We start from the raw sequence: 14,421 nt of genomic DNA, 5'->3' as shown, positions 1-14,421 counted from the left end.
CGCGCTCGCGACTCTATAGCAAACCAGAGTAATTGCCCAAAGTTCGAGTCAGGAAGGTGGAGGGGTTCGAATCGATATTGACGCACTGTCGAACTGAGATATGTTATGAAGGAGAACGAAGGATAAGAAGTGGAAACGTAAATATCATTCAAATAGACAAAAACAACAAACCGATGTCATTGCAGAAAAACAGCACTTTTTTTAAAATGATAAAAAAAAAAAGAGGGAGAGAGAGGAAAAGAAAGAAAAGGGGAGCATGATGGTTGTGGCATGCTCTTCAATGTATTTGAAATATGCTTATAGTGAAGAATCATAAAACGAGAGATCCTAGGTGGCGATGGAGCATTGAAAGATCCGGTATTCAGGACACTGGCCAGAAATTATCTGGAAAACGAGGATGTACACTGGGAAAATACTACCAGGCATGGGCATCCCATCCATCCGTGTTCTCGACCACAGGCATATCCGGGATCTTCAAGTCCTGGTCCGTGAATACCTTCTTGGGCTTTTGTGCCGGGGGTTGAGGGGTACTACCCGTAGCAGCCGATTTTGTTGGCTGTCCAACAGAGGAAGCAGAGGCAGTCAGATTCTGGTTCGCGTCACTATCGGTCTCCGATTCTGTAGGTGCTGGTTTCTTCTTCTTCTGTCGGGGTTTAACCTCAACCCACTCGTTTTCAATACCCGGTGGGAGTTCGCGCTGGGCGGCTCGGTGTTCGTCGAGGAACTCCTGAGGGATAGCATCAGAGAGATCCGAGGTTGAAGGTGTGATGCCAGATCTCGAGTTAGCAGAGTTACTACTATCGAAAGTGTCTAGCAAGCTGCTGGATAGGGCAGTTTGGCCATTCGATCCTGCCAAAGGTGTATTGCTGCCAGACCAAGCGCTCGAGGCAGCGTTAGACTGGCTTTTCTTTGGCTTGCTAGCGGCTTCAGATTCTCTAGCTAGTCTTTGGTCTCTCTTGTGGGATTCCAATCGCTTCAATTGGTCTTCTCTTTCCAGCTTCTTCAGTTCTTTCTTCATCTCGTTCTTCTTCTGATTCTTCTTCTGAAGCGGAGTAAGCCCCTCCTTCTTCTCAGATTGGTTACCCTTCTTACGCGTGACGGTGGTGAATTCGTCTTGGACCGGTGTGATGCGCATGACGCTGGGTCCGGAAGTCTTCTCCAGCATATCATCGATCAAATTCTCCTCGTCAACGCTGTCTGGTTCGTCAATATCGCCATCTGCTCCGGTTGTCGAGGAAGTAGATGAGATAGCTCCGAGGGACGGAGAAATTGGGACTGCAGTCAGTTTGATCTCCGAAGCTGCAGGGGCTAGAGCAGCCTTGGAAGCCTGCTTGTCGGTTTTTTTCTTCTCTGGCTTGGACTCTTGTTTAGAGGATTTTGTCTGCCCGCTCTTGAATCCTGCAAGGCGCTGAAGACTGCCCTTATCTTCGGTCAAAGCAGGGGAATCCGGGATATCGTCATTGCTCTCAGATTCCAAAGCCACAATTGGGACTTGAAGTTCTCGGGTGCTCACAGCGGCCGGTTTCTGCTGCTTCTTCTGGTTTTTAGAGGGTTTTTTCTTTTTCTCATTTCCGGATACCTCGTCCAGAATGTTTCCTCTAGCGACGGCGGTTTTCTGAGCCACCGGCGCGGGAGTTTGTTGCTTCTTGGTGATGTAGAAGTATGCGCCAACGACGGCCAAGATGACGGTCCATTGGATGATAGTACTCATTCCGACACCCATTTTCGGTAAAGAGGTATTATATCACTCTAAAAGGAGTAACTTATTGTGAAGCAACGGAAATTAGGAGTGAAATCTGCGCGTTGTTTGAAGGCTCACGCAGTTATTCCGGCAGAATATATGAGAGCAGTACGAGGTAAATGAAATGAGCGAAGCTTTCGCGTTGTTAGATGTGGGTTTGTGCGTGGAGTTGGAGTTGGAAGTTGCAGTTGGACAGCTGGACCTTAACCTTGCTCGTACCGATCGGGAAGGTCTTGATACGGCTACGATACGTACTGTAAGTATGAAAAGCAGGGCCAATTAAGGACACGAAGGACTTAGGGGAGCTTATGAAGTATGAAGGATAGAATGGAACATACTGCAACGGTTACAGTATCGCAGTGGTGCCAAGTGTCACCAAAACGGCTTTATATAAGCAAGTATACTGGTAGAAGTAATATGTGGTGGTAGTGGGTATGAAACACCCCTACTTTCGACTTTCGCGATCAAATTCTCCGACAGTACTCGGTATTTCTGCCAATTGGTAAGACAGTGAGGGCTGGTTATTGCAGGCTGTGATAGTGGCTGCAGTGCAAAATGGCGTGTGAGTGTATTCGAACCAGGTGGAATGGTGGGAACTGTGATGATGGTGATGATGATGGTGGAAGTGGTGAGTGTGTGTAAAGGAGATGTTGTGGGTTATGTGGCCAAGCTCGAGTCAACGTTCCAAACCCAAGATTAATATTAGGTACTTAGGTCCGGGCTTATACAAAGTACACAGCTGCTCAGCTCAGGCAACGTTGCACGCAAACAATTTTAGTTAATCTTGCAAAGCCGCCCCCCAATATTCATTCATACTACTCTATCACATTACTAATTAGTAAGGAGAGGTTCTCGGAGAATTATATTTACAGACAGTCGGCAAGCGGGGTTTGTAAGTTTTATTGGGAAGACGCGAGTTGGATAGTGTAATCCCGCAGATCTGTTCAAACCATCGCATATACCCCGAACCTGTTTTATATTTTGTATCTCTACTTCAAAAGTTGTCTTTGAAATCGATGGCAGAGGCAGGGAATCTCTTGTTTCATGGCCACGGCTCTGCGGCATCTTTTTCTAGGGAGGAACACTATCGAAGTGGCTACGTATGCATCAAGCGACGACAAGGCAATCGAAGCCACCCCTGCGCCATGCATTGGTTCCTGAACATGGAATCCGTTTCTGGCCAAAAATTGCTCGCCTCTACCGTACTTTAATCACACACAAAAGGTTGGCCAGCGGTCGCTTGTTCACAAAGTATGGGGTTTTAGCCTGACTGTTTTTCGTTTTTCAGCAATTTCAGTGGTCCGGATCGTGATGGCCGTTAGTCAGGGCCGATATGATATATATGATATGATACAAACGCCTATTCTACCACTCTCTACCATCGCTACACTTTAACTTCGCTGTTTCAAACAAAAGGCCAAGGAGGGGGCCACGCATCAAGGCATATCGCATCACATCTCATATCCTGGGGGCATTACCAATCTGTATGATTTCCCCTGTAGCCTCGTCATTTCGGAGAGCTGGCCAAGATGTCCCGTCGGCTTTTTTCAAGCTCATCTCCACCTTCGTCCCCATTACCTTGAACGTCGACTCGTCCGGTGTTATCGTCGCATACAACGGTATAGTCGTCTGATACCTCTTATTGTCCGTCGTCTTTAAGTCGACATCAATCTCCGTAGGCCTGAAGGTAATGGTTGACTTGTCCTTATCTGTTTTCTTCAGGAATATCGAGGCATTGATATTTGTGTATGTTTGATAGAAGTCCGTTCTGTACATACATCCCCATTAGTACCGATCCACAGTATACACAGCTATATAATAAAAATTTAGATATTAATACATACCGACAAGTAACGATCTCTTCTCCTCCAGCCTCATCCTTCTTCTGGGTACCAACATAGCAATGGTTTCCCTCTGAACACCCTCCAATCTTTAAAAACTCCGAAAACTCCAACACCCGTCTCTTACAGCACGACCACCCTTTCGAGCCTTCGTGGAATATTGCAACTCCAGGGTGATGTACACAAGATCCAGGCTTCCTGCTCTCCTCTTCACTAACATATGTAATCTCACACCCATTCCTTTTGCATTTCGCTCCAGCGGGGACAGTGACACCCGGTTCATCTTCCTCGGGGACTTGCTCTTTCGGAGCTGCTGGTTGTGGATTGATCCTAGCTTGGGAAATAGGAGCTCTAACACGTTCAGTCCCAAAGGTTTCCTTCCCATCCTTCGAGATCACGGGTGCAGGGAGATTCGCACCGGCTGAGGCGGCAGCCGATGAGGTTTCGGATCCATAATCTGCTGCTGTCGTTGTAACCTTTTCGGTGGAGTGTCTTCCCGTGGCACAAGGCGGTATAGTAAGGAATTCATCGAATGTCAAGACGCGGGGTTTGCAGCATTTCCAACCTACAATCAATACAGAGTGTGGGGCAGGCAGGGTTAGTGGGGCAAATCCCATCCAAACAAAACAAAAAGAAAGCTTGACACTAAGGGAGAAGAAAGAAGGGAAAGAGTAGCACGTACCTTTCTGGCCCTCATGGAAAACTGGAGGACCTGGGTGAAAGCAACATTCTTCCTCTGGGTCAGAGAATGTCTTGCCGCAGCCTTGGTGAGTGCACTTCTGGGAGGACATTGTCGCGATTTCAGGCTTCGTTTCAGACTACCAGCGAAGGTAGGATGAATGACGCCAAGGCTAGTAGTAAGGAAAAAATGTAGGATCGCTACGAAGCTGATATGGGCTATAAGTAATGAACAATCCTGTGAGAGATGACTGCAGGGTGGGGCTGATAGTGACGTTGCTGGTGGTGCAGAAGCAAGTGCAGGTGAAGGTGAAGTTCTGTGATAGACGGGTTTTCGTTGTTCTTGTTGTTGTTTCACAACACAATCCGAAAAAGAACTTTCTAGACTTCTCCAGCATGCTTCTTCCTTGCTTCCCTTCATTCCTCCAACATTCGCTTCCTATATCCTACAAAACACCAGTATCAGAAATTCCCCGAATTCCGACATCTCGTCTCGTCTCATCTTAATCCGTTATCTATATTCAGCGATTGTACCATTTTGACTTCTCATTTATGCATATTTCTGTCAATTAAGTTTTAATTTAAAGAATAAGCTATCGTACAGTCAAAAACCACCGGACAGACCGCGGCTTTGTTTTTGCAGCAGGTTTTTTTCGTATATATAAAAGTATAAGTACTACTTAAGTATGCATATCCATGGTTCTCGAAGCCTCTCCGAGATAAGACAGAGAATGAGAAGAGGAAAGAAAGAAAGAGAAGGGTATAAAACGGATGCTCCGAAACCACCAATGGATATTATCATCATGCATAAGGTCGCATCAAAGCATTGGACCTAAGACTGATCGGAGAACAGAAAAAAACGAACTAGAACTAAAGCCGCCAGAGTGCGACAGGCCATCTAAGCCCGAAACAGCAACTCCTACAGCTGGAGGGGAAACCCCCACAAAGACAACAAGCCAAACGAAGAGAGAACCATTTACTGCGGGTTCAATACCGCAATGACTGGTGGTGCATCGTGGAGTGGCTTCTCTAACCATTCAATGTGCTCACCATTGAACACTGTCGAGTTCGCAGTCAATGTAATGTTGGTATTTGGAGCCTTCAGCGAGGCAAGGAAGATTGGAATCTCGAGAAGAGCTGGGGTGATGTGATTGTAGATCTTGACGTGGTTTTCACCGGGGTAGAGGGTAAGATCCTTAACAACAGACCAGCCAAGCTTCTGGGGCCCAACAGCGATGTCGACGGTCAAATCACCCTATAAGGCTCTGGGTTAGTCATGTTTACTCCCTCTCCTTAAAGTGAAACATCTTAGGAATCTGAGTGACTTACAACTTGCAGAGTGAAAGAGCTAGGGTTCGGGATCATGCCGTCTGTGATCATATTGGTTCCGTCCTCTAGTGGCTCCTCAAGGATCTCGGGATTGTACAGTTCAATTCCTTTAAGACCATTAAGACCTGTGGCACCTCGATTGTGAGCAATTTATTTCCCTTATAAGCCCCTCTTTTAGAATTCGTGGTTTCCGCTTACCCTTGAGTTCAACAGTCTTCTGGTAATCAACCTTGAACTTGATGGAACCAACATTGACCTCGGGGTTAGACCTGATACCAAGGCTAAGCCTCTCATTGCTCAAAACCTGAGTAGAGAACTCGTCGTATGCAGGCTTATCCAAGATCTCGGTCACAACGTCTGTAACGTTGATTGTCAGGGTGTCCTTGATGTCGAGTCTGTCGACGCTCAAGGTCATAAATGGAACGATCTGTTCACCCTCAGCTGGTGGCAAGTACATCTCAAATGTTTGAGGTGAGAAGTGTGCGCTGACGGGAGCGTGGGAGTGGGCGGTGGAGTTCATGGAGAGAGTGAATCTTTCGTTGGATGGGTTGGTGATGGCGAGGTCATCGACATGTAGTGTCGAATCATTCACGCTGTCCTGAGCGATCTTTGGGATAATGCCGAAGATTCTTCATTCACAATTAGTGCCATCACTACATTAAGATGGGACTGTAGAAGGAAGCTTACATTCCAAGAACAAGGGCAAGGATAACCAACAAAGTGGCGATGAGGTAAATCCACCACCTTCGACCACAATGTCGCTTGAACCTTTGGCCACGAGTCTGACGGACCTCGACGACACCGGCATTCTCGATGGTCTCGATCTTCTCACTTTTGTCGCTCATGTTGGGATTTTTATATTAGGCCCTGGTATATAATTGTCCTTTGTGATGGTATTAAACTCTGTTATGCTAGCCTCGCGGAGGGTACACTAAAGTCATATTAGTAATTTGAATGTTTTGTAAAAAAAAAAAAAAAGGGAAACAAATTGGAAACAAAACTAAAAAGGTACGAAGGATGAAGAAAAGGAGGGGGAAAAAAAGACTATTGATAGAAAAGGAATATGTGCATATGTGAAGAATGTATGAAGAACGTGAATTGCTCGTCCTGGTCGCAAGAACAATCGGGGAAAGTCAAAAGAATTCCATTATTAAATATATCAGGTGGCTCACAGGCGTGTGAGACTTATGACACCAGGAATGGTCGAACACGACTTCCATTGCATGTATGATACTTACTAAAAAAAAAGCCTGATCCAAAGATAATCGTGTTTCCAACAAAAACCAGCCTTGTGATACACAAAGTGGGTAGAATAGAAGATGGGAAGGCTTAAGGGAAGGAAATAGAAACCAATCGACAAAAAACGAGGCTTCAAGGGAGTAATATTTACCTGTTTCTCAGACCAATTCAAGAGAGGGGGGCAGCAAAAGTGGTTTCTAGCCTTATCAATCAAGCTGGATCCAAGGCCCTTTTGTAGTCTTGAAAGTTAGTCAAGGAAAAAAAAAAAGCAGAATAAGAAGAAGAAGAAGTGAGGACCTAAGAATGCGACACTCGATTACACATTACAATCAGGAATGCCACCCATTTCATGGGGCTAAAGCTTCTTTTCAGGTTGGTAATATGCCCGGGTTGGGTTCCCCAGACTATGTCTCTGAAATAGATCATGAGATATTGCTTCGGGAAGGCACCGCTAGTCCCTACCAGCGAATTAGGATAGCCCCCGACGGTCTCTAAAAGATTGTCCATTGGCTACCTGATTGGAAAGCGCGCATACGCAGATTATTCAAATCTTTTTTGTTAGGAAATGGTTCCTGATAGATTTTTGAGGGTGGTTGTGGTCCGGGAACCCCTAGCTTCGGCCGGCCGCTGATTCGGATTTTATGGCGGTTTGCCTGGACTTGTCTGGGTTCCATGCAAGACTGTAACCCACACTTTCGATTTTTTGGAGTAAAAGGCTGGGACATGAACATCCTGCCCTTGTATCACGCACGTTGGTCCCGCTTTCAGATGTCAAAAGGACAGGGATGTCGGGATGGTTTTCACAGCAAAGGCTTTGATCATCGATCATCGGGTCAAGTTGTAGGTTGCAGTTTGCAAGTTACAAGTTGCAACAAGCCCATTCTCTCGGTTTTAAACCCTTTCCTTCTCGGGCTCGATCTTCCACATATTATATTTTATTATATTAGGAGTTAGAATCCATTTCAAATGGCGTTGTTCTGTCGTCTGCCTCCCATCCCTTGGCGGAATCTTGACTGCGTGCGGGACCCACTCGTGTGAGAACTTCTGCACTGTTCGGGCAGCTGTCAATGACGCCCCCGACTGTGCGACCCCGCATTGGCACTGCTTTCCTCCAGCTTCTTCCGTCTAAGATGTCTTTCGTCTATTTTGTACGGAGTACGAGCCCCCTTCGAAATTTAAAGCCTATTTCTCGATATTTGGCAGTTGCCTTCTTTAAACTTTTCCTTCCCCTTGAAAGAGAGCTCTCCCGAGAGCCTCCTTCTAATCCATTTCAGACGTTTCCTCTTATCGTCCAAGATGTCTTTTTTTTTTTAAATGAACACCGCTAATACTGCATGTTCTGGAAAAACTTTTTCCAAGTACTGATTTAATGTATGTACCCGTGAGACAGAAACTATTGCATTGATTCAGACACCCGATCTATCGAAGGGATCAGGAACAAGACTAACACGGAAGAAAAAAGAAGAAAAAAGGTCTTGGTTAAAACGTCCTCGATTAACCATCTCAAAGATCCATCTCACTAAACTATACAAGGTAATTCTTCCTGCTACATCTCTCCCCACCCAGTCCGTTCTACCTTAACTTGTACATAGTACCGAGGCACCTTCCATAAAATCGCAGAATCCACCAGGGAATTCCCATGTGCAAAAAAAACAAGCCTGGGTCAAGCTTGCATGCCCGTGAACTCCAATTTGCTAGCGAGAGATTGGATGCAAGGATCCTTTCGGCCTGGCCAACATCGCCTAACGACCAAGTTTTGACTAGGATTTGTACGAACTGTTTGACCTACACAGTGGAATTAATATTCGGATGTGGACGCTGCCGCTCCAGGAAAGATTGGTTGGTTGGTTCCTTCCCCACAATTTCCAAACTCGCCCCAGCGGTCGAATCCCGCAGACCTACACATGTAGAAGCCCACGAACAGGTTCTCCAGCTTGAGGAGTAGAGCCACTAAGCTGCCGTAGATACGTACACTCTTACATAACCAAGCAGTTATCTACTGCTGCTTCGGGGTTATGCAAACATGTGGTATGATATAAATAAACCAACATTGGTCGGTTTCCTTTCTTGGCGTTTTTCCGGAGCAAGCGGTGGCCAACCAGTCAACCTGTAGAGACAACGTTAACTCTAGTCTAGGCCCCGAAGAAATGTGAATAAACCAAGATCAGCCCGTCCTGCAAATATCATGTCTAAAATTCCTGCTTTTGCATAAGGCGAATCGAAGAAAGAGCCATCTTCATGTGATACATTCATTCCATCATTCTATCAATGTTATCTCCCCACACGCAGTTGGCATTATTAATTCGCAATCCGGTTGGCTGCATCGAGGTCCCTTTCTTTTTCCCTCTATCGCAGTTTTCCCACCCTGCCCAAAAGCCCGCTCTAGCCCTTTTGAATCGTCGCCACAGTTAATCGCAACGGACGATATACCACGTTTGGTAATGCCCCGGGTTGTTGGTGGATTGCGAACATCAGGAAGCGACTTCCAGGCTATCGGTGGATGCAAGATGCAAAGAAGTGTGGATCTCAGGATATTTTGTTTCTTTTTGAAATTTAATCTGTATGAATCGCATGGGTATGGTCTGAGATTTTTTATTTTTTTTGCGTCCCCAAAAACTGCAGCGCCCCGGGCCTACCTCTCCCCGCGGGGAACAGGTATAGGACCCCATTTATCGTTTAACCGGCAACCATGAATCACTTGCATATCAGCTACCCAAGCCAGCCTCAAGCGATAAAAAGAAGATAGACAAGGCGCACATGTCTATGCTCCTATCAATTGGCGAACAAGGCATCCATGGTTTTTCTTTAAGCCGCTTGTTGGTTTCACGAGATCTATTTAATATGTTCTTTAGATAGAACTCGATTTCAAGGGTAGGTTTCGGGCATGCGGAAGCATGTGTGACCGAGTGAATACTCCTGGTGGCGATTTTCAAACTCTCAACTACATACTACCTGTACTCGAATATAATCCAAAGCGGGACGCTTCTTGGTATTTTGTACGATCGCCACTTACCTGCATGCGATATGATACAAGGTCTGTATTTCGGCATCGTCAAACGATACATCTGTGGGTGCGCTTTCATAGTTTCTAGTAGTTTTATAATCTGTTTTCTTAAATTTTCATTTATAAAAATTTGGAAGATCAGACCATACATACGGTTATTCATGATATATACATGAAACGTTGGAATACTTCGTGTTGTCGTAACATGTACAGGCTTCGGAAGTAGTACATGTCCTATCACGATCTTCAAAATCTAGATCTTGACACAAAACGTCAACGTTTTCATAATTGTAACGTAGGACAAATAATCCAATTTGAAAACGTCACCAGCAATAGTAAGTCCTTGGCCGCACCGAGAAGGGGCAATATATGCGTTCCCACTTACATGTGTTGCCGCCCAGGTGCTGGGTCTTCAATATGAATAGATGCAACAGGTCCGAGTGTTCTAGTGATCGATATTGGTTTAAATTTATTGAATCGGTTAATTTTGATTGCTACAACGAAATATTGAAGAGATGAGGATGTAACCGTTAGAAATACGTATCACGAACGTGCACCACCCGTAATAAAAAATAATCCTTAGCCTTGACCCGTGCCAATATGATTTAAACTAGTTCAGTCCTTCACCGCGGCTCCTTGTCTCGTAGCCAGAGCGGCTCTTCAGATTTCGTTTCCTAATTAAAATTAGCGCGAGGAATATCAATTGATCGGGTTTTGAAACGGAGTACCAGTGCACCTGGATGTACATGCATATATATGCATATGCCTACCATCGGCCTTGTGCATGCAGCGTCAGATACAGCTGTACAGGCGCCGCGTCACCGCCTCATATGATCATATTGTACGATTGTGCCCCAGTACAGCGTACCTATCCTCAAGCATCCAATAACCTAGGTAGACTATTCGTTCAATCCCCAGCGGGCATCGGACCTTCCCAGGCTCATTTGATGAGCAGGCTACTAAACCCCCCTAGACCTTATACCTGTGTTATATTTGCAAGCTTCGAAATTCTACTGGGAAACACGTATATGCTATTACTAAGCCTAAGTCCTAAAATAGTTCCTCGAAGATATGTATACTTTGGTAAGCTTATTTCCGCTTTACTGACTGATCTCATAGTTCCTTTGGCCTTGTGACATGCGATTCCGAATATTATTTGCAGGCGGGGTCCAGCCTAGCATTTTATTTGGAAGGCTTAATGGCCTCGTACTATTACTCCGATGCTAGTTGTTCCCGAGTTTTTAAGATGAAGACCAAAGATAACGTTACTCGCAAAGAAATAAAGCCCTGATATCATTTTTAGCCCGGCCCCCCAAGAAGCGTAAGAGGGGGTATCGTTGAGCGCTAGCGTTCGTATGTTGACTAGCTTATGTCCGTAAGATAACCAACAGCCTCTAGATGGGCGTATCTTGATTATCGAGATAATATTAATATCACAATGTCATGCCCGCAGCTGCTCTAAATTTTATTCTAGACTTTTACGGTTTTAGGACCATAGATATTTACATATACCATAGAAGGAGGCAAGAGGGCCCTGGGGCGCCACATCTGATAAGAAAACATGCTGCTGTTGCAATTTATGCGTTGCAGTCGGACAGCTATTAAAATCCTTAACCCCGATCGGCCAGCCACGGATTTCCTATCTCGTTCCCTTCTCATCGCCGACCGCTTGAACATTAACTCCTACCATAATCTCCGTCCAAGAAAACCGCCAGTCGCCCATAAATCCCAATCGCCGACAGGCCAAAGAAGGTATCGATATGGACTCGACAGCATCCATATCTTATGAGCGCCATTCTGCTTCGAGTTCCTATGCCCCTGAAGCTGGACCTCCACCCGCGCCGACGGAACTGCCTCCGGTCCAGGAGCACCGTTCCTCTCCTTCCAGTCCGCCGCCAGGAAATATTGATCCCAATCTCATCGAACCAACCACCGCCAATGCTACTGCTGCCGCTGGGCCTCGACCAGTCAGAAAGCGAAACCGAAAGGCTCTCTCGTGTAAACCATGCCGGAACATGAAAGTAAAGTGTGATCGGTCCATGCCCTGTGACCGATGTGTCAAGAATAATAGGTCCGGAGACTGCATCTATGATGGAGAGCCAGAGTCGAAGAAACTGTGCGTTACAGGCACATATGACGAACCTGTTGCTGGTAAACCCCAGGCTGCTTCTACTAAACCTACTCCCGTCGGGCCACTCGACAAGTTCAGCCTATATGTGCAGAAGGTTGGGACAGCCATCACTCATTATAAGCGTGGGAAAGCAAGATATGTTGGAGGCACGCATTGGGTTCATATGTTTGGGGAAGTATGTTTCTACGAGTTCCATATTCAATGCAATTGATGATTTTTGTTAACCTATTCTAGTTCGAGGAAATCGGACCGTGGTATATACAGAGAATGAAAGATTTCGCAACATCGCGCAGGGAGATCAAGAATCTCAAAAAGTATTTCAAGAACAAAAACCGTCACAACTTCCCTTTCTCGAGCGGTCTCCAAATTCCCCTTACAATTAACGATATACCGTCTCTGCTCCCTCAACGTCATATTGCAGACCGGTACATAAACCGTTACTTGGAAACCTTTGAGGTAACACATCCCCTTTTCCACGAACCTGCTTTTCGTCGAGAGTTGGATTCTTTCTGGCAGGATACCATAAACGAATCTCCAAAAGATGCTTTTAATGCCGTAGGTCCGGCATGGGTAGGGACGTTGTTCATGATGATGTTCCTTGGTTGTTGGTTCATGCCCCTTTCTCAAGAGACGGAGAAGAATCGTGATGTCTTGGATCGCCTGCTGGATGGAGCACAAGCTTGCATGAACCTGAGTAGTATTCGGGCGAGGAACACGGTTCACGTTGTCCGTGCATACTGTATGGTTGTTATAGCGAAACAGTGCGATGCCTTATCACATTCGGATTCAAATGTGGTATCTGTGACGGTAGCTATGATCACACAAATCGCAATGATGGCGTAAGTCCAAACCTTCGGACAAATTTTAAGCGCCGTACTAACTCTTAAATAGGGGCATTCACCGCGACCCGGATCATTTTAAAGACATGCCACCCTTGGAGAAATTCATTCGCCGACGGGTGTGGAACACCATACTCTATATGAATTTTCAAAATAGTATGGATGGTGGGATGCCATTCCTTCTAGGGCCGAGTGTGTACGACTGCCCTGCGCCCTTAAACCAAAACGACAACGACGTGGCCATCGAGCCTGCCGCCACAGGCCCAGATAATATGGAACCAGGGAGCTGGCATAAGCCACCCCACAACCAAACGACATCGTTACAGCATCCTATGACTGTAGTTACGGATTGTGCTCATCAAATAATCCTTCGTTCAATTCTTTCGATCGGTACGGAAATTATAACGCCACTCAATAACGCCAATGCCGAAGTACTTCCTTATGATGCGGTCATGAAATACGATTACCGGCTTACAAGGATACTTGATGACCTCCCGGATTCCCTCAATCCCGATCGCTATGGTGCAAGTGGATCGAGGCTTGACTTTCGAGCCAGACTGGCGACACAACAGCGAATGATCGAGTTCTTCATCCGTTCTATCCTCCTAGTACTTCATCGACCGTATGCCCAGGGTCCGGACAGCAAAGAACAGTATCCCAACAGCTATTTTGCAGCCCTCAAGCATGCGACTACTTTCATAGCAAAGAGGAAACAGCTCTCTCTCGACAAATCTGTCAATTCCGTCAACGGGATTTGGATTGCCGAAGTCTTCAAGGAAATGTTCACACTTTCCTTCCTCCTATGCTATGCTGACATACGCAGACGAGATAACATTGATATTCACAATGATGATAAGTACAGAAGCATTCTAGACAGCCAAGAAATGGGTGAAAAAGAGGCGGTAATATCAGAGCATCATTTCCAGCTCTTCATTGCTACCGCGCTCAAAATTCCGTCGTTGGTTTCAGCCAAAGAAGGTAAAGCGGTGATATTTTCAGAGGAATATGTCGCCAGTTTGAACGATTCAATACGTAATGCTGCACAGAAAGTTAGGATCGCTCTGGGGCTCCCACCGCCTAACTCGGATGAGAAAGGCCAGGCTTCCGGAGATGGAGAGCAGAGCACTAAAGAAGGCGCCCCTAGTATGATAACGAACTCGGAAACGGTAACTACCGACTCTCCGGGAGCGGATATAACACCTGACCTTACATCTGCAGCAGCACGGGCGGTCGACATGGCGGATTTACGGGATAAAACCCATTCGCAACAGATATCTAGTGGCGGTGAGCAGTATGGGCCGATACCATCGGCGCTATTCGTAAGTGGCTCTCCCAAATAATCGATCGTCCCCAATAAATATGCTAACACTATCGCCAAGGATTCAATAATGAATGATCCCAACCTCATGCTTGACGAGTTCTTTACATCATTTGTGTTTGGCGGGTTTCAATAAAGGTCGGAATTGTGAATATATCGCCCTCCCATCCCAACTCTGACAATTCCGTAGATTCATAGCTGTAATAATAAAAACAAGGTTATCAAAATAATTTGAATTTTTCTTTATCGGCGGGGTGTTGAAATGTTTTAACAGTATCGGAACAGGCTAGGTGCGCGCGAT

At 45.9% G+C, this 14,421-nt stretch overlaps 4 protein-coding genes across 4 annotated transcripts; 1 reads left to right on the top strand and 3 right to left on the bottom strand.

The window, feature by feature from the left end:
• Positions 1 to 415: 415 nt before the first annotated feature.
• Positions 416 to 1,723, bottom strand: AOL_s00173g378 (uncharacterized protein; the record flags this gene model as incomplete). Its single annotated transcript, XM_011128120.1, has 1 exon — positions 416 to 1,723. The coding sequence occupies one exon, from the start codon at positions 1,721 to 1,723 to the stop codon at positions 416 to 418; it is 1,308 nt and encodes a 435-aa protein (XP_011126422.1).
• Positions 1,724 to 3,199: 1,476 nt separating this feature from the next.
• On the bottom strand, positions 3,200 to 4,373 carry AOL_s00173g377 (uncharacterized protein; the record flags this gene model as incomplete). Its single annotated transcript, XM_011128119.1, has 3 exons — positions 3,200 to 3,509; positions 3,586 to 4,147; positions 4,265 to 4,373. 3 exons carry the CDS (start codon positions 4,371 to 4,373, stop codon positions 3,200 to 3,202), a joined length of 981 nt encoding a protein of 326 aa, XP_011126421.1.
• Positions 4,374 to 5,236: 863 nt separating this feature from the next.
• Positions 5,237 to 6,434, bottom strand: AOL_s00173g376 (uncharacterized protein; the record flags this gene model as incomplete). Its single annotated transcript, XM_011128118.1, has 4 exons — positions 5,237 to 5,515; positions 5,590 to 5,714; positions 5,788 to 6,218; positions 6,277 to 6,434. 4 exons carry the CDS (start codon positions 6,432 to 6,434, stop codon positions 5,237 to 5,239), a joined length of 993 nt encoding a protein of 330 aa, XP_011126420.1.
• A 5,158-nt stretch (positions 6,435 to 11,592) lies between these two features.
• Positions 11,593 to 14,256, top strand: AOL_s00173g375 (uncharacterized protein; the record flags this gene model as incomplete). Its single annotated transcript, XM_011128117.1, has 4 exons — positions 11,593 to 12,138; positions 12,198 to 12,802; positions 12,855 to 14,121; positions 14,182 to 14,256. 4 exons carry the CDS (start codon positions 11,593 to 11,595, stop codon positions 14,254 to 14,256), a joined length of 2,493 nt encoding a protein of 830 aa, XP_011126419.1.
• Between the last annotated feature and the right edge of the window lie 165 nt (positions 14,257 to 14,421).

The sequence above is a fragment of the Orbilia oligospora genome, assembly GCF_000225545.1.
Source record: "Orbilia oligospora ATCC 24927 unplaced genomic scaffold scaffold00173, whole genome shotgun sequence".
Taxonomy (NCBI): Eukaryota; Fungi; Ascomycota; class Orbiliomycetes; order Orbiliales; family Orbiliaceae; genus Orbilia; species Orbilia oligospora.
The sequence above is the reverse complement of the archived record's forward strand: the minus strand, read 5'-3'. Positions and strand labels throughout refer to the sequence as shown.